This window comes from Apodemus sylvaticus, chromosome 22 (genome assembly GCF_947179515.1).
Source record: "Apodemus sylvaticus chromosome 22, mApoSyl1.1, whole genome shotgun sequence".
In the NCBI taxonomy this organism is placed as follows: Eukaryota; Metazoa; Chordata; class Mammalia; order Rodentia; family Muridae; genus Apodemus; species Apodemus sylvaticus.
The window spans coordinates 52,681,413-52,701,217 of record NC_067493.1 but is presented as its reverse complement, the minus strand read 5'-3'; the positions used below and the strand labels follow the sequence as shown (position 1 = coordinate 52,701,217).

Here is a 19,805-nt window from a genome sequence, read left to right as displayed (position 1 = left end):
GCTTTGGTCAGAATCATTTTTCACAGCAGCCAGAAAAGTAGCTATGACATCACCCTGCTCCCCGGGGCTGCCAGGAATTGGACTCTGGACAGACGTGTGACCTGTTTTAGTCCAAGGACATCAAAGGAGACATTGACTGGACTTCTGGAAAATGAGAAACCATGCAAATAAACCTCTGACCTTTTGCCCCGGCCTTCTCCTCCCTACATTGTCATGGGAGGATGAGATCCTTGCTTCTGTATTTTAACCATGAGAGAAGACTATGACAGTGTGGCGTCACCACGAAGGGCATAGACCAAATACGGGAACCAGAGCTGCAGAAACAGCTCTGCTGGCACATCTAAACGCCTTGTGGAGTGGGCTGAAAGCATTTATGCTGTCTAGCCCAGTATTCACTCAGGAATCGTCACTTGAAGCAGTAACATCCTGACAGTGTGTACCTTGGTGACAGAACATTTAGTTGTTCTCACTAAGTGAAGCACAACAGGCTAAGAACATCAGCTCCTTTATTATCATTATTATTTACCATTATTTCCCCCCTAAACAACAGCACAATTCACACAACAAAGACACACACGTCCCCCCCCCACATACACAATGCCACTAGCCTGCGAGCCAGGCTGTCTGGGCTTTGCTTGGTTCCTGGCGGAGTTGCTCGAAGACAGCTCTCTGTAAAAATGTGACTTGGACACGGGGGACACAATAAAAGGGGACCTTAGCCAGAGAATTAACTGAGGGGCTCCCAGAGTCCTTGGTGGTGATGGTTTGAGAGCTATGGGGTCATGCTGCAGGAAAAGGCACTGTGTCGTGTAGTGATGGATAAACCCCATACTGAGATATAAGACCCGCCTATAAACTCTTCTAGATAGAGAGTTTAGAAACACGGAGGTGAGCCAGTGAGTCCCATCAACCAAGCCACACACATAAGGAGAGCCCAGAGCAGGGGTCTGGGTGATGGGAAGGTCCCCAGAGAAAAGCAGCGCTCGCATTAGCTGCAAGGTAAGAATGTAACACGAACTCTCCAGTCCTCATTTGCTTGTTTGCAACTATAGACCGAGAGGCATCTTCACCCAGGTAAGATGAAGAAAAACCTCCCAATACTTTGACCTAACGCAACCAAGCAAGGCTGGCCCATTGCGTCACCCTGTGGAGAAATCTATTACTACATTATCCAGGGACTGGGTGTGCAGGTGGGGGAGGGGGGAAGGGGGGCATTAGCTTCCCTCCCATCCCCCAACATCTGAGTTGCCTTAAATCTGAGTGCTGCTAAAGTAGTGTACCCTCAAATCAGAGAGTCCCTGGGGCTGGGGAGGGGATCAAAGAAGGACCGAGGCTGACATCTTAGGAACAGGTGACTTCCTGGTTGTCTTGAGGAAGCTCACTGTTGAAGCTGCTCTCTCCAAAGTGCGAGTAAGGAGGGACCTGGGGAGCCTCGATGATGAGCAGACCCTCTGGAGAAAGCGAGGCGAAGACGGTCGCTGGGTCCACTTCTGCCGGAAGCCTGGGAGAGCAAAACACAAGATCTTACCTATTGATTGTTTCTAATACACCTGTATTCACTGGGAAGAAAATGTTCTTTTGCATTCAAGGGTATGTATGGTACAAGTACATGTGTGTGCATATGTGTGTATGTGTGTATACATGTGTATGTGTATGCATGTATGTGAATGGGCATGAATATGTATGTTCATGAGTGTGTGTATGTATGTGTGCATGTGTATGTGTGTGCATGTATGTATCTGTGCGTGTATGTGTGTGCATGTGTGAGTGTATGTGTGCGTGCACGTGTGCCCATCAGAACCCAATGTTGGGAATCTTCCCCTATAGTTTGCCATCTTACTGTTTGAGGCAGAGTCTCTCACTAACCCTGGAGTTTGTCAATTTGGTGAGGCTAACCAGTCATTGAGCTTCAGGGACAGCCCGTCTTTCCACCTCTGACTACACACAGAGGTCTGGTTAGACATGCACAGTCACGCCTGGCCTTTATGAAGGTGTCGGATTGGAACTCAGGCCTCCCGTTGCCATCTTTTAAGTCTCGAGCAGTGAATCACGTAAATCCAAGTTTCTGTTTCACAGATCACGAGACCCAGGAGAGATGTCAGACAAACTCGAGACACAGAGCATCAAAGGTGGGACCTGTGTTCGCAAATATGAGTCTACTCAGAAGGATTTGGGAGGTGGGAGGAGGCAGCGTCTCCCAGAGCCCAGGCTGTCTCTCTCAGAGTCTAGGCTGGCCTTATGACCTTAACAGCTGGACTTCCTGAGGACTCTGAGTGTAGGCGTGTGTCACCCCACCCAGCCCTAAGAATTAAAAGGTCTGTTCTTTGTTTTTTGGAGGGAAGAGAAGCTACCCAGGATATGATTTCTTCTTCAACAAACTTGAAACCACGAGGGCATGTTAATGGTCTCCCTGGAATGCAGATATTAGTAAGAATACAAAAAGCCGTGCCCAGCTGGGCCCTTTCAGCATTTCGGGTGTTACCTCAGATTCAGTTACTAAGAATCCTGCCAAGGAGGTTCTATTACTGTACCCACTTTACAAAGATATTGAGCCTCGGGGTGGTTACTCTTGGCATTAGCAGATGGGCTCAGAACTAAAATCCTAGGCTCCAAAGAGCACGTTCTCCTGCCTCCCCTGGTACCAGTCACCTGCAGGAAGGACAGAGTAGCCAGGATCACCATAGACCTTCCCACAGGCCAGGCTAGTACTCGCAGGGAGCTGTCTGCCCTCCCTTGCTTGTGAGCAGGACTCTCCGTGGGGGTGGGGGTGGGGTGGTCCTAACAGCAGAAGCCCTCCGAGCCGCATCCACCCAAAGCCACCTCGCCAGACAGGAACTATGAAGATCAACAAAGGTGCTTCTGGAAGACTTGGATAATCGCCAAGCCAAGCTTTGGGCGGGAGTAGACAAAGCCTTGGCTGTGGACCTCCCTCCTCCCGCCCCTCCCACTGTGAGGGAGGGGCGAGAGTTGGTTCTGTTTAACCCCTTGTGTGCTGGCCCTTGAGTGGGCACCTGGTCCGAGTGTAGCTTGGGCCTCCGCAAGCTGAGTGGAGTTTACATTCTGACGCTTCTCCAGCCAGCAGAAGGGAAACGATGAACTGACCTCTTCCAAACCTACTTCCTTGTAGGGAAAAGAATGTCGGGATAGTATCCCGGAGTCGACTGAGTGGTGCGAGGATGCCTTGCCGTCACTAGCCCCGCACGCTGGCCCCCTGACATTTAAAGGCAAGGTACACTGATATCAGAGTCCAAAGACCTTCCTGAGGCCCTGAAGGATTGTCTTGTACGGGGAGAAACGGAAGCCTAGAGACAGGAGTAGACCGGTTTTGGGTCTCCCCTTAGTTAAGCTGGATTCCAGAGTTAGGGAAAAGTTCCCCTTTAGGATTCCATTTGCATCAGAATGACGCCCCCCCCCCCCCCAGCCCCGGCCGAGTGCTAAATACCCTAGCGCTAAATACCCTAGTGCTAAATGCCTCTAGGGTCCTCCACTAACTGCTTTCTCTTTCCTAGTAAAAGCTGACTTAAAACGTGGACCCCAGAGCAATTGGCCTTATCTCAGAACTGGCCCAGGAATGAGTCTTTGAGGGATTTTTTGTTTTTGTTTTGTTTTGTTTGTTTTTTTGTAGGGATCATATTGGTGGTGAGAATTTAACGTTATTAAAAGTAAGATGACCACAGAGGAGGGTAAAGGCCTAATTGGGGGTGGGAGAAATGGGAAGTTTATGTGAGTCTGAGAATATAAGGACAGTGAAAGCTGTCATCTGAAATTCCTTGATCCAGCAGAAAGGTAGAGGGACCTGTGGTTAAATTCCACAGTCTGTGTCTCTGTCTCTCTCGTTTTTTCGAGACAGGGTTTCTCTGTGTAGCCCTGGCTGTCCTGGAACTCACTCTGTAAATGAGGCTGGCGTCAAACTCAGAAATCCACCTGCCTCTGCCTCCCAAGTGCTCGGATTAAAGGCGTGCGCCACCACTGTCTGGCTCTCTTTTCTTTTAGAGACAGTTTTATCAAAGTGTGTGCGTGTGTGTGCGTGTGTGTGCGTGTGCGTGTATGTTCATGTGGATATGATCACATACGTGTACACAAGCATGTGGAGGTCAGGGGTCAACTTTTGGGTATTGTTCCTCACCAGCCTGATGGTAGTGGTGATGATGATGAAGATGACGACGATGACAACGACGACATGGATTTCAATGATCTTATCATCATCATTATTGGTGGGATCTATTACGGGGATCTGGGACTCCCTGATTAGGCTAGGCTGTCAGGCCAGCAAATCCCAAGGAACCTCTTGCCTCTGCCTCCCCAGCCTCGGGATTACGAGCATGTCACCATGCTGGGATTTCTTCATGGGTTCTGGGGCTGGGGTACAGGTCCTCCTGTGTGGCACGCACTGCACTAACTGAGCTATCTCTCCAGCTCCCGGTTCCCTTCCATTCCCAGCCCCTGGCGTCCTATGCTCTCTCCCCGGAAGAGCCCGGTGATTCGAGCATGCGCACAAGCCCTGCAGAGTTCTTGTGTTTTGTCTAGTCAGCTCTATACTTTCCAGCACCACGGGCAGGCTCAGGTTTCTCCTTCTTCTCCCCTTCAGGGTTTTCTAAATGTCTGGGTCTATTCTTCAACCCTGTCACCAGCCCCTCCGGACTCCCTCACAGACAAGGTGAGTTTAAGAACCTGGCTCCACGGGAGTTTTTCCATGAAAACCAGAACCAAGTCTGCAGACCTCATAACGTGGCCACTGCCAAGTCGCAGACGTTGATGGGGGCTGACCAGATACCCAGGAGTCAAGGAGAACAACATGTGCTGTGCAGAACACCTTCCCGGATGACTTCCTGCATCCTGTTTCCTGTTTCCTCCTCCAAGCTGGGGGTGGAAAAGGGCCCGCCTCCGACCAGCTAGGCACCTCCAAACTGACTCTCCTACCCAACACAAACAGGCCTCAGGGTCGTACTTGCAAGACCAAGGCGTGTACTTAGGTGAGATCCCATTCTGCGTAGGTGGGAATCCTCTAAGGACGCTGGACATGACTAATGAAATATTATTATTTCTGTCGTCTAAAGACAGTCAGGTTCCCTGTATACAAAGCATGTGGAGGTCAGGGGGTCAACTTTGTGTGTTGTTCCTCAGGAATTTGCCAGTGTTGTTGTTGTTATGTGACAATAATATTATCATCACCATTACCACCACCACCACCATCATCGCCATTACCATTGGTGGGATCTATTACGGGATCTGGCCCAAGGTTATCCTAGTCTCCAGCCAGACACCTTGATGTCCCCCATCTGTCAAATCCACTCTTGTGTAACTCCAACCTCGGAGGGGGCAGTTCATAACATTAACACACACACACACACACACACACACTAAACACTTTAGTGTAGTCCTCCAACCCTCTAACACAGCCACACGTGGGAGGGGGTGCAATCTCAGCGTGACTTCTGAGTCGCTCTAAGTGACCCAACCATTGTATCTTAACATGGAGGTGCTCTACGCCAGGGATGGGAATCAAAATTCTAACAGTTAGGGGGCACGCTGGGCACTGGCCATTCACAGTAGGTGGGGCATGCTGTTCTGACAGAGGAAAACCCTGGGAACCTCCAGTTGTAACGGAAGGGGGTTTGGGTGGTCCCAGCAACACAGACTGTGGCTCAGCCTTGATCATCAATGTGTCTGGTCCTCAGAGAAGGAGGCTGCAGGGCGGGTTAACTGAGTGGGGAGAAGGAGACTGCAGGGTTGGTTAACTGAGTGGGGGGAAGAGCCTGACACAGGCACAGCACCATCCCATAGACTGGGGGCGGAGGGCACGGTGCCTGCAGCCAGTCGACATGTAAATGGCTCACCCACCAGCAGCCAAGTAGCTACGCCATCTTCAGCAACCTCTGGCTTTTTTATCTCCTCACTGAATTCCCAGAGAGCTGCTTCCAGCGTGGCCTCAGAGGAGGGGAAATCCGCAGGAAATGGGCGTGATTAGTTTTGTTTGAAACAGGGTCTCACTATGTAGCCCTAGACAGCCTACATAGCTGAGGTTGGTCTCAAACTTATGACAAAATCCCTGTCTCAGCCTTCAGAGTTTTGGGATTATAGGTGTGAACCACCATGTCCCACTTTGGACCTCTTCTCTCCTCTCTCTCATTCTCTCTCTCTCTCTCTCTCTCTCTCTCTCTCTCTCTCTCTCTCTCTCTCTCTCTGCCTGCAAGGCCAGAGCACCACACTGGGTATCTTCCTCATGCAATGGTGGGAACTCTCTGCCTTGTTCCCTTGAGGCAGGATCGAGCACATGAAGCTCTCCACCATTCCAGCAAGGCAGGCTGCTCAGGGCCTGCTCAGAGCCTGCCCTTCTCTGCTCCACCACAGTAGGGCTACGGGTGCTTCTCTACAGCCATGGCTGGTTTTGCACATGGGTGCCAGAGAAGCCTTCCTGGGTCCTCATGCTTACAGAGCAAAGCGCTTGCCCTCTGCATCCCTCCTCATGGCCTGGACATTTCTGAAGGTGACTGATTGTCACCTCGGTCCCTGGTGGCTCTTTTTCTCAGCTCTGCCCTGTTTGTGATTCTGTCCTGAACCTGGGTCTGAACCTCTGGAAGGTGGCACGCGTGTTCTCCCTCCCTCCCTCCCTCCCTTCCTCCCTCCCTCTCTTCTTAGCTCTTTGATCTGGAGGCTAAGCTGGGGAGAGGCGAGGGTCACCGATTCAGGCAAAGCCAGCGACTGCCAGAAGAAACTGGATGGTATTTGCCTTATCAGGAAGTTTCCAAGGGCTTCCAAGAACCATGGGGGCGGTGGGGGTGGGAATCAGGGAAGGGCAGAAGATGCAGACTCACAGCCACGCTGAAAGAAACTTCTTTCAGCTGGTGCAGTCTCTCTGACCCAGGACATCTTTGCCGGGGCTAGTAATGACCCTGGACCCCTAGAAACATCTACCTACCATTTTTCTGCAAAGATACTGGAGCACACCCCTTTAGCAGGTGGAGGAAACAGATCAGAGACCTGTTTGGGGCGGTGCTAAATCCTTACTATAGATCCCCTTTAATCTACTGGAGATTGACTTTCTCCAGACTACTCTGAGGGAAGTTTGCAATACATCTTCTTCCTGTCCTCTGACTTCACTGCAGAGGTTGGGGCGGTGATGGCTGAGAAAGACCTCAGGGCCTGACATACACCACATGAGCTATGCTGACCTGCGAGACAGCATGACCGACACCCGAGCCTCCAGTGCAGGCAGCATCCTCCACTGGCCCTTCTCTCCCTACAGGAACTGCCAGTTAGGGGTGTGGTCATGCTTCATCTGTTCAGCTTGGCTGCCTGCTTACTGCTTTCACAGGACCAAAGCTAACAAGAATCCCTCCCATAAGTCAAACTGGTCCTTCTTCCAGAGCAGTGTCTCAGCCTCCAAGCCTCCACAGCTGGCCAGAGTAGTCCCAGGAAACCAGACAACAGGAAATCAATGATTGTGAGGCACGCAAGTAGGATTTTAGCTGGAGAAGAGCACCTATTGGGGGGGGGGGGGCGCTGAGTTCAAATTCCCAGCACTCGTGGAAGAAAAAAAAAATGGTCCTGGCAATGTATGCTTGTGACCCCGCACCCCTGTGCCGTGGGAGGGGGAGGCAGGAGAACTGGCGTGGGCTTTCTGGCCACTAGCCCAGCTCTGGGGTCAGCGGGAGACTGTCTTAGGGGAGTAAGGTGGGATGTGATGGAGCAAAACAGACAACATCTGCGACTGGCCTCTGTTTGAGCACAAGGGTCCATGCACTCCAGAAACACGCACACATACATGTACATACACACATTCACATACATGCACACACATTCATGCCCGCACATTGCAGGTATGCATGCACAAACACACAGACGCATGCATACACATACACACAGGCATACACATGTATTCACACACATGCATGCACATATACACAAGGACACTCAAACTTGTGCATGCACACACGCACACCACACACATGCATGCACACACATATGCATGCACATTCACACACTGGCACATACACATACTCGCACACATGCACGCCCACACACACACACACACACACACATGATCCTATCACAGCAACTAGGAGGTGTGTGGGTGGGGCTTACTTTGATGGCGATACCCCCTCCTGTCTATCCTCCTGGGTGGACAGGCACTGTAGTTCTCAGTGTAAGATGCGTGAGTCATTTTGCCTCTCTGTTCCCTGATGGGGTCATTGCCCTCCTCACAGGGCACTGAGCTGATGAGACGACAATCTAGCCCTCTAGTTGGGGTCTGCTATTGAAGGTTTACTATGACAGCATCTTCCCTTTTCGCATGAGAGCTCAATTCCTTGCCCAGATGCGTCTCCCAAGAAAGTTGGGTTCTACCCACAATTGCAATGGCTGCCCTCAGTCTACCCGCAAGGCTACTTACTGTATCTTCTTGGTGAAGTTCTTGGAGACAATCCCACCTTCCTGCTGCTTCTCTTCATGATTGCCTGCAAGACAAGAACATCATTGTTGGTTAGAGTGTGTATCCCCTGGGCATCATTCAGAATAAGGACTTGAGTTCAAATCCTGATCTGCTCCTGTCTTACGTAGCTTCGGGGTGGTTCAGGCTTTGAGTCTGAGGTCTTTGATGGAAAGACTCAAGGCCTTTTCCCAGGCTGGCTGAAGAGGAGCTAATCTGAAGGGCAGGAAAGAGGACTTTGAGGATGGTTTGTTGACAACTCAGTGCTAGACTGGGACACCTACTCCCCAACTTCCAGCCTCCCATTTAACCCGCTCGTCGGCAGCCACCGCAGGTCCCTGGAGCTCGGCATCACAGGTGGGTCAATGAGGTGGAAGGAAGAAGCGAAACCACAGCTGGGACTTCCTGGCCACGCGGCACCGTGCCCTGGGTCTGCCAACCAGCTTCTTTCTCCTGTTGTTATAGAGGTACGAACTGAGATCCCAGAGTGAGTTGGCGTTCACCTGGAAAGGTGTGTGGCTGCGCAGGGCTTTGATTGGTTCTCACTGGATCAAGGCCAAATGCTGTGGCCTCCTACCCTCTTGCTCTCAGACGTGTAGAGAGCGAGCCTTCTGTACCACTTTATCCTAAAGAAAGGACAGCCTTTCTTCAATGCCTCAAGGTGCTGGACACACCCAGATTCTGCTAAGGCTGCTGTCCTCTGAGAGGGAGCCTCAGAATAAGAGAGGCAGAGATTCCACAGCCCTACTTCCCAGGGGTTCCTTTTCCCAATCATGAAGGAGAAGATGAAATTACAAGAAGGTTGGGACCAAGCTGGCTTTTACACTGCAGTTCACAGGCAAAATTATGATCCTCTCAGCTCTCCTCATTCCTCCTCTTCCTTCTGTTCTTCCTCCTCTTCTTCCTCCTCCTCTTCCTCTTCCTCCTCCTCTTCTTCCTCCTCCTCCTCTTCCTCCTCTTCTTCCTCTTCCTCCTCCTCCACCTCCTCCTCCTCCAGTAAAATGTCTTCAATTTCTCTTTGAACAAACAGGATTAGTGCCTGGCTCAGCCGCCACCCTTCGGCACTTCCCACTCCCCTTTGAAGCCACATTCCAGAGCCCAGGCGCCACCTCCACACCAGGCTCTTCATAACGCAGACTATAAATACCCAGGGGATTACAGCATCATGTGGAGGTCCAAAGTGTCTTCAACTCGTCATTTACAGGTGATTGCATTAGCGATACTTTGTACCGGTTAATCATCCCTTTAATAACATTTTCTGATTACAAGATAATGCATATGCATATTAGAAAGTGTGGGAAATAAATTTACAAAAAGCACAACTACCCATCGTCTCATCCTCACCCCCCAGGCTGTCATAAATACTGTGTTTATGTCTCCAGACATAGAGAATGTTTCCTAGAAATGTATGGATTTTCTAGGATACGGCCATACATCATACCTTATACCAAAGGGATCATTCTATGTACTGGCTGAAAATCTGTTCTCATCTCCCTAAGACATTCTGATTACTTTTCCATTTCCCCAAATACTTCTTAACAGCATGAGTGTGTGTGTGTGTGTTGAATGTATTTCTCATTTGCTTTATCCACCTTATTATTTTATTGTGTTTTATGTTTATTAATTCATTTAAAAATTGTGTGCTTGGTATGGGTCTCGTGCCACAGAGATCAGAAGACAGTTTTCAGGAGTCAGTCCATCTCTACCTGTAGATTCCCCAGGGTCAAATGTAGATGGCCAGGCTGCCTTTGAAACTGAGACATCTTGCTGGAGCAGGGGGTGGGGGTGCGGGTGGGTGGGGAACTTAATCTTAAATTTTGAGGGAGGGTCTTTTACTGAACCTGGAGTTTCACTGATTAGTCTATTCTGGTTAATCAGAAAGTAGCCAGAATCCTCCTGCCTTTGTCTCTCCAATTTTCAGGCTGCTGTGCCAGCTTTTATGAAGGTCCTGAGGACTGGAACTCAGGACCTTGTCATTTTTAATGGCTGCATCATATTCTACTTTGGGACTCCATAATGTCTGACTCAGTCTGCCTCTCACCTTTTGGAAGCCTCCCCTCTGCACTAAAATGTCTTGCAAACAGATCTCCACACCAAGCCCAGTGATTTCTGGAGTTTGAGACAAACTTTCAACCTTCTAAGGCCTGAGCTACATGGTCCTTAGGAAAGCCATACTCTTTATTCTTCCAGTACAGGAAGGAAAGGTATACTGACCAGAATCTACTTCTAAAACTGCAGTGTCTGGAGGCTAGAACTCTCCATCCTGTGGGTGTGCTATCAACAGAGAGGTCATTTGGTTCAACTCTGTGACAGTTACCTGCCCTGCCTCAGCATGTGGTCTGTTCTCAGGTCCCCTCCCTGAGGCCTGGGGCTCGGAGGAGCCTGAATCCACTGGGAACAGGCCAGGGCCTCTGACTCAGCTCTTCTGCACCCTGTGTCTTCCTTCTGCCGGAGGCGATGATGAAGAAGATGAAGGGCCCTGGCTAACAGCCAGCTCGACAGACATCACCAACTTACAGTCTTTGAATTGACTCTTCTCCACTCTGTCCACCACATGTGTTGGTTCAATAAATGACAAGAGGTAGTCAATGCTTTGTAACAAAGTCAGCATGAGGTGAGATAATTTTGCCTAACAGTAGGCCAGTTTCAGACCGGCAGGGCTCCGCCGTGGCATTTGGTAGGCCAGGCATATTGATTGCATTTCTAACTCGGGATACTTTGGATTTCAGATGGGGTTTCAGGGGCCCTGGCCCGATAGTAAGCCAAGGGACACCTGTGTAGGCTGGGCCCAGTGTCAGCCTCTGTTCTCAGCAACTTATTTATGCCAGTTCCTTTAAGCAGGGACTTTATGGCCAGCAGAATGGATGGAGAAATTGTAACTCAGAGAAGCTTGGTAAATCTGTGACCACATCACCCTGAACATGTCTGCCAGATCCAGTTACCTGCCTGAGGCCAAACACCCCAGAAGCAGAGGAGCAGGGTCGTGGAGCAAAGATTTGGAAGCAGAGGGTAGCAGGGTCCCGAGAGCCAGATGCCAGCCCCTGCATAGACACTTCCTGTCTGGGTTCTACCCTCATCTGGGCCTCCATGTATTCTCTAAAATGTTGTGAAAATGGCCTTACTCAAGCTCTAGGAGGCGCAGCAGCAGCGGAGTGAGTCGCACCACCCTCGGGCTGCACGGGTGAACCTTATCGTTCACATCAATATTTTTAGGGAAATGGGGAGTCTCAGAAGTGGATGAATCCTGCCTATGCTCTGAAAATGGGGTGCAGGCTGACGGGAGGGAGGGTCTGTGAGCAGGAAATACTCCAAGATTCCCTGGAAGGAAATGGGTATTGAGGGCTGGCAGACTGGGGGAAAGGACAGTAGAGTTAAAAGAGGCAGGTCAGCCTCGCGCCTCATTTACATATCATTTGCATGTTGTTTGCATAGCATTTGCATGCATGCCTTGCTTATTGCAAGAATGATGTTATACCAGCAAGTATAACTTATTATGTTTTATTATATAACTTATTTGTATTATTGTTTATTAACACACTTATTTTATATATTAATATAAATATATTTTAAGTAATTGTTTATACATAATATGATTAACATAAAATAAATATTATATAAATAACCTTATTTATGTATAGTATATAATTACTTATTGTATAATAAAGTGTAACTTTATTAGCTTGCTCTCTGGTTTACATTTTATACCATCAATGTTTTATCTTTGTGTGCAGAAGGAAGGAAAGATGGCTGGCTGCCTGTCCAGAAAGGTCGTCTCTGCCATCTCAGGACAGCAGGGCTGTCATGTTTCTCATATGGCCTAGAGATCTGTGGCTCTGGGAGAAAGATGCTGGTGTTGGGGGGAGCGATCAGACCCTCGAACCGACCCATCAAAGCGAGGTGCTGTTCCCAGGCTGAGCAGAGGCCCTGGGGACAAGACAAACACCTTCCCGGGCTCCCCACGAGGCCAGAGCCTGGCCCAGTGGCCCTTGAAGGGATCGTTCTTGGCTGGTGGCTGCAGGAGAAGGCGCACGTGCCGGATGGAAATCATGAACCCACATTTTCCGCAAGCTTCCCTGGAGTGAGGTATTCATATGGGGTCAGATGAGAGAGGGTCGTGCCTTGGATCTGAAAACTACACGGACTCGGGGAAAGCTCCAAGCCCTGCAGCAGGAGGAAGCTTACTCATGAATTTGGTTCATCTGACATCATCCAAACTCCAAATAGCCTCTCCGCCCCTCCCCAGACAGCCTGAAGCAGATGACGAGGCAAATCTGGCCTGACCCCTTTGTGAGACCAGCGTTGAAGCAGAGGTCAGAGGTTGGGGGTGGGGTGTCTAGGCAGGTTCACAGTTCCAGCTAGAGTCAGCCAATGAACCTCCAGGCAGGCCTGGCTTTAAGTATTAGATACTGCCAGAGAAGAAGCAGGTGGTTGGTTGTGCTGGCTGAGTTGGCCTTCCTAGGACTCAGTTTCACTATCTGTAAAATGGGCAGAGGTGGTGTTACAAAGCTACCCACACTCCTTAAAAAACCATTGTGAGTAACCAGTAAGTCAGCGTAATTGGACACTGAGCAAAGGTCTGGCCTGAACTGCTTGCAGAAGGACAGGTTTTTAATCATGGGGTAGCTGTTCCTGGCTCCGTTCCCTGACCTCCCTTCTGTAGGGGCCCTGGATCTTAGTTCTTAAACCCCTTTCAGGAGAGAAAGCATTGCCGCCCTCTCTCAGTGGGCTCAAAGTCTGTCCAGCTGGGGCCACGAGTTAGCTGCTCGTGGACGGGTTTGTTTTCTGCGTTACTCTCCAGTGTTCCCATTTCACAGACAGAGACATCAAGGCTCCGAGGCGTGCCCTGAACCTCAGGATAACTAAGGCCCGTGGCTGAGATCTCAGCCTGTGTCTGCCAGACTCCACCTGTTAAGGAGTAGCTGCAAATGAGGACAAGAGACTACAGGGTGTGGGCGATCTGGAAGCCTCTGGATGATAATTAATTTAATTGTAATTAAAAGAGAACCGGGGCGGGGTGATGATGAGCTCTGTCAGCAGGATGCGCCATCAACTACATTTTACAAGGCGCTCTGGATACATTGTCTGCATTTACTACCTTCCCACTAGCCTTGCATGACAGGAATGGTTACAACTCCCATTGCACAGACAGGAACACTGAGGCTCAGAGTGATGCAAAGACTTCCCAGTCTGCAACCATGCTGCTATTGCACGGGAGGGCTGGGATTTGAACCCAAGGTCTTGAAGAGCATCTATCATTTATTATTACTAGGCCCTTCCCACGTGCCCATACCATGGCCAGAGCTGTGGTTGCTGTTAACAAGAACTAACTGTTAATACGGCACCATGTGTGCATTTCTCATGCAGATAAAGATATGTTGGGGGAGGGGCGACCACCATGCTTCCTGAGGACCCATGGGGACCTCGGTGCCCAGAAAAGGAACAAAATAGCTGAAGAAATAATTTGCCGTCCGGTTGGTTAGCGAGCAGCAGAACCAGTGTTGGCTCGCCAGCCAGTGCAGGGAAGCCCACACCCATGTCAGCACGCGCCCCTGAGCGCCTGTCTGCCCACCACACCCACACCCACAGCGTTTGATGTTTACAATTCTACTCCAAGTGACTCTAGAACAGGGCCGCGCACACTGCTGGGGCTTGTCCCTGCCCAGCCAGGGCTCACAGCATTGCTGTTATTGATTTTCTGACTGACAGGTCTCCGCCAAGAACAAGCTCTTTTTAATGGCCTGTTAATTGGGAGGGAGGCAGAAGAAAGCTTTGCCGAGGCCCAGCTTACCCGGGGCCAAGCTTCCTGTCTCCTCTCCTCAGTCTGTTCCCACCCTGCATGTGTATTCTTTCTCCCAGAGTGCAATGGGGTAAGGAAGGCCCTGGGCCTACGGCTGCTGTGACCAGGCCAAAGCTCTGCTCTGGCCTTTCTGCTGACTCATTGTCTGTCCTGGGACTAGGCCTCCTCATCTGCAAGAGGGGAGTAGACAGTCATGGGATGAAGGGCCAGAGGAAGAATATATATATATACATATATATATGTATATATATATATATGCATGTATGTATATATGTATGTATACACACACACACACATATATTCAAGGCAGCTTGGATTGGAACCTTTTGCTGCCTTGTGCAAGTTACACTAAGAGCAAGTTCCTCTGTGTGCCTCCATTTCCTAAAGTACAAAATGGAATTGTGGGCACACAAGCCATGTCCTCTGGTTGGGCTAACACAGGTGCTGTCTGATGCTGAGGTCGTGGTGCCTCTCCCGGCGGCTTCAGAAGTCCTAGGCACATCCATGTATTATTTATATTAATTTATCCACCTCAAAACATCTAGCCTGGCTTCTGTCAGCTGTCGGTGGGACACAGTGTCCTGAGGACCCCAGCTATTCCATCACATTATGTCAATCATTCTGTTGCCCAATGAGAAACACTTGTCTCTGAAGATAACGTTGTGGGTTGCATTCTTGGGCCCTTAGGTCACCTGTGCCATGTTGCCTGTCACAGGTCCTTTCTACTGAAGCTCTTTCTGGGCTGAACCTGTGTGCGCATGCACACATGCGAGCAGGCAACACACAACACGCAACACACACACACACAGGACCCTGTCTGCCCCTCACTCACCTGACACTTCCACGTATCCATCTTTGGTCTTTACCATCAGCTCTTCTGGCTTGAAGCTGTGCACGTTGACACACACTTTCCAGGGCTCCCCAGGAAAGGGTGGGGGGTTCCTGCCCTCAGCAGGCACCCCAAACCTGGCTGTGGCTGGAGGCCCTCGGGGTACCATGCCGGACCTTAGGGTTCCAGGCCAGGCTGAAGAGAGCCGAGGCAAAGCCCACTCGGGCCAAGGGGCTGTCAAGTCGTCTGGGAAGGGGTCCATGCCAAAGCCATCGTCCAGCAGGCGGGAAGAGAGCGGCGAGTCCCGGAAGGGGTCTCGGCGCAAGCGGCTTGGGTAGGAGCATGGGAAAGGCAATTGCCCGTCAGCCATGGCGTTTGCTGAGCTTAGAGGGGGAAACAGAGGCTCAGAGAGACGGAGCCACCTGCCCAAAGGTCACACTGCAAGGTGATGTGGCTTGAGATGGCTTTCAGTCCTCCACTTCAGAAAATGCTGATCTTCCTTTAGCCTCGAGTCCAACCATCCGCTGGCTGCCCGGAATTGAGCTGGGGTCCTGGCTCCCAAGGGTGACTCCCCTAAGCGGGCCCAGCAGAATCCCAGAGGGCCGCTCTCAGTCCCACCTCACCAGGCAAGCCACCGGCTGCCCTCCTCCCAGGCTGCCCCGGCGGCTCCCAGCCAAAGCCTGCTGAGGTCTTGAGTGCAGCCAGGAGTTTAATAAAGCTCGGGAGGCGTGCGCCTAGAAACTTCTCCTGGCTTCTGGGCTGGGAGCCTTCTATTTATTTGCTGCTGGGGGCTGGGGGCGGGTTTTGCGAGCGCCTCCTGTAACCGGAGTATTCGAAGGTGATGAACCAGCCCCTGAGAATCCGCTGAGAGAACAACTGGGCTCCGGGAGCGGGTGGGGAGCTGGGAGTGGCCGCGGCGTCCGAATCCAGCCAGCCTGTCAGGCACTACTCCTCCTCCTCCTCCTCCTCCTGCTCCTGCTCTGCTCCGCCCCGCCCTCCCTCTGCCTCCCGCAGAGTCCACTCCAGGCACCAGTGCCCCACAGGGCACTAAAGCCAGACTATTAATAACCCTCCGCCTGGCTGAGGGCTCAGGTCACACTCTGGAAATACCATCCTCAGAGCGTGTTCTGTCTTGCCTCCCACTCTAGGGACTCGCAGAAGAGAGACAACCCCCTCATTGGATTGAGAAGCACACGGAATCCCCACTTACAGTAGGGCCCAAATCTTACAGCCTCAGACTTCTGAGAATGATTTTGTTAAAAATGGCAGTTGAAGTTATGAAGAGAGGGACGTTGCCAGGCAGAATCTATTGGGATAGGTAGGACTTGGGGTAAGAAAACAGGTCGGGCACAACTCCCAGTACAGCCTGAGCCACTGGGGATTTACAGCCTGGAGGCAGAATGGGGGTCAACGGGTGGGAAGTGACCGAGGGGGATCCAGGGACCAGAGGGAAATCCAGATAAACTGATCTAACTGGATTCCTGTACGGATAGACTGGGGTGATCAGACCTTGCTTTGAAAGCCACAGGAGGAAGAGCAGCCGATCAGGCATGGGAGGGGTTGATCATACATGGATGATGGGGGCTGTGGCTAAACTGACTTGTTCTTGTTAGAACTGGGTGAAGAGAACGCACCCCTGGGCCTCCGAGGAGGAGTCTGCCTGAAGTTTGGTCAAGGGGAGCGTTTCTATGAGCGGCATGCCTGCCGTTTCTATGAGAGTTTCTATGAGAGTTTCCAAGGCATGCCTGAGCTGCCGGTTTTCCACCTATGGAATGGGACAGGAGAGGAGCCTGCTCTGGGACCTGTCATCAGGAATGCATGACGTTATAAACTTCGCAGGGGAGTTTGTGCTTTCAAGCTTTCAACTTTCTGTTTATCGGTTGCATAATGTTTGCTCTTAAGTGCTTCACAAACATTAGCCGGTGGAACCCTGCCCCTCTGCGCACGGATAGCCGGATAGCCGTGAGCCCTACGACTGTCTCTTTCGGCAGGAGAGTTAACAGAAGTCATCAGACAACTTTTTCTTTGCATTGACTGCCTTTTACATTCCGGAAAGCTTTTCACCACAGAGCTAGCTGCACCTCTAATCCTCTTCCTTCTGTAAAAGCATTTAATGTGATGGATTCACAAATAAAAACATCACACAGTGGGTGAAGCTAGCCACTCGAACACCTGCCCGGTCCCAAATGCTGTCTATCTCTGCGAACCCCTGTACACAGAACAGCCACGCCCTGGAGCCCCCATTTTGTGAGCCCCGTACACAGAACAACAGCACCCTAGAGCCCCACCCCCCTTTGTGAACCCCGTACACAGAACAGCCATGTTGGAGCGTTCCTATGCGTGTTACACTTTAACTATCAATCACATCTTTATTTACAGATCCACCACACAGAACCAAACAACAAAAATCTGTGATGGGATGGAAACTAGGAAAAAAGATGTTTTCTAATGTCTTTCATGACTTGTGTCCTTTGCCTACGCTCTGTCCTTCCTCATTACCTAATATGCCCCCCCCCCTTGATGTTCTTTCTAAATAGTACTATGTTGTTCAACTACGCTATTCCTCATAGGGGCAATCCTAATCTATAATTGTGTGTGTGTGTGTTTGTACACATGTGTTGATGTATGTATGATGTGTGTGCGTGTGTGTTTGTGTGTGTGTATGTGTGATGAATGATGTGTGTGTAAGTGGGTTTATGTAAGCAGGTAAACAGTCTCTTTTATTTCTGTATTTATTTTCAAATAGCACCTCATGAATCTTCCTAGACTGGCCTTGATCTCACTCTCAGCTTAGGCTGGCCTTGAACTTGCGAGTTCCCTCTTTCAGCCTCCTGTGCAGGCTGGACGACAGACCAGCAGCACCAGGCTGGGCTTATATCTTTATTCTGTTCTCCAGGTGGGATATTTTGAAAGTCCAGCTCTAGGAAGAGCCATTTCTAGAAACTTCTGTTCCTCCATCCTGCTAGGAAAATGAATTCAGAATATTTTAACTTACAGGTGCCTTGGGTCTGGGGTTCCAATCATCAACAGGTAGATAGCTTGGGACTTGTCATTTTCCCTTTGAGAGTATTGGGGTCCCAGCGCTGCTTTCTTTTACGGGGACTTTGAGTTCCAGGTTGAGAAACCGTTTTGATAGAAAGCCGTCCTCATAGGAGGTACTTCACTCAAAATAACAATTACTGAGAGGGATTGCTCCTGTGTGTCTTTCACTGTGGCAAGCCACTGCAGGCCTGGCAGGAAATGTTCGCAGCCGTCTTTGTTAGGTAGCGTCAACCCATTTTTCAGATGAGGAAATGCACACAGATGTCCTGTGCCAGGAACCCTGGTGGAAAAGCTAATTGTTTGAATCTTAGATCTGTACTGAGTGGGTGGGCTGAGACCCCTGGCTTTTGCTCCGGTAGAGAGAGGGTCCCCCTGTCCTAACTTGACGTGTCCCCCAGTGCCTGGGTGGCCTCAATACGACACAGAATGAGCTCATCATGCCAGAAGACCTAAGCTGACGTCACGGCTGGGCACAGGCTGCAGCTGGGAGGGGCAGAGTGAGCCTGCAGCTAATTATGCGGGAAGTCATCCTGTGTGATGGACCATGGGGGGGGGGCAGGGGCGAGGCTCTACGATGGGTGGGATGGGGGCAGCACTGTCTCTGGCTGAGTGCCTGTGGATTTGGGCGGGCTTTGCGTTGTGTGTTTAATGTGCCACTGGGCTGTATTGGTTTATGGGTGAGTCTGTTCCAAGGATGTGCTCTAAAAGGCTTTCTTCTTCTTCTTCTTCTTCTTCCTTTTCCTCCTCCTCCTCCTCCTCCTCCTCCTCCTCCTCCTCCTCCTCCTTGCCTAACTCTGTGTGACCTTCAGTGGCAGAGCTGGGATTGCAGCCTAGGCCATTGGCTCTGACCCAGCTGTCATGCTCTCTGAAATAAGAGTGGCAGTTCGTGTTTGCGCAGCACTGACCACATACCAAGCCCTAGTTCAGCAGGTCTCCTGTCCCTTTGTGTGGGTCTTTCTATGTGGCTCAGATTGGGTGGGAATTTGATATCTTCCCGCCTTAGCCTTCTTATTTGCTGGGGTTACCGCTCCTGCTCACAACATCCACCTTCATATTTATTCAACATAATCCAGAGAGGTGAAGACACCTCCTCTAGGTCACACAGCCAATGGGATGTAGACTGCTCACAATAACCATGAAGGGGAAATATCACCCAGGCCTAGTGCTCCTCTGCACCACCTGGCATGGCATGCTTTTCTGGAATCTTACTGCATCCTGGGTCAGGTCAGCTTTCTGCCTGAGGATATTGAGAAGCGAGGCAGCTGCTAAGCCTGCTGACTGAGATGTAAGATGACTTGTGGGAAAAGCGGTCAGTAGACACCTTAGGCCATCACTGACCAGCCAAAAACATGGGGTCAGACTCTGAGAGGCTTTGGAGAGGGAGGAAGCCTGGGCTGGTTCTTCCAGAAAAGAAGAAACTCTGGATGTGTGTGTGTGTGTGTGTATGTGTGTGTGTGCATGTGCGTGTGAATGTGTGCACATGTGTATATGTGAGTGTGTGTGTGTATATATGTGTGCACGTGTGTATGAATGTGTGAGTGTATGAGTGTATATATGTGTAAGTGTATAAATGTATGTATGTATGTGCCTATGAGTATGTGTTTTGTGTGTATATGTGTGTGAGTGTATTTATGTGTGTGAGTGTATATATATGTGTGAATGTAGAAATGTGTACACGGGTGTATATGAATGTGAGTTTTTGTGTATAT

At 50.4% G+C, this 19,805-nt stretch overlaps 1 protein-coding gene across 1 annotated transcript; it reads right to left on the bottom strand.

Moving 5' to 3' along the window:
• Positions 1 to 489: 489 nt before the first annotated feature.
• Hspb8 (heat shock protein family B (small) member 8) lies at positions 490 to 15,954 on the bottom strand. Its single transcript, XM_052168496.1, has 3 exons — positions 15,058 to 15,954; positions 8,393 to 8,456; positions 490 to 1,501 (listed from the first exon to the last, which is right to left on the bottom strand). Exons 1-3 carry the CDS (start codon positions 15,422 to 15,424, stop codon positions 1,342 to 1,344), a joined length of 591 nt encoding a protein of 196 aa, XP_052024456.1. The 5' UTR covers positions 15,425 to 15,954; the 3' UTR covers positions 490 to 1,341.
• Positions 15,955 to 19,805: the final 3,851 nt, after the last annotated feature.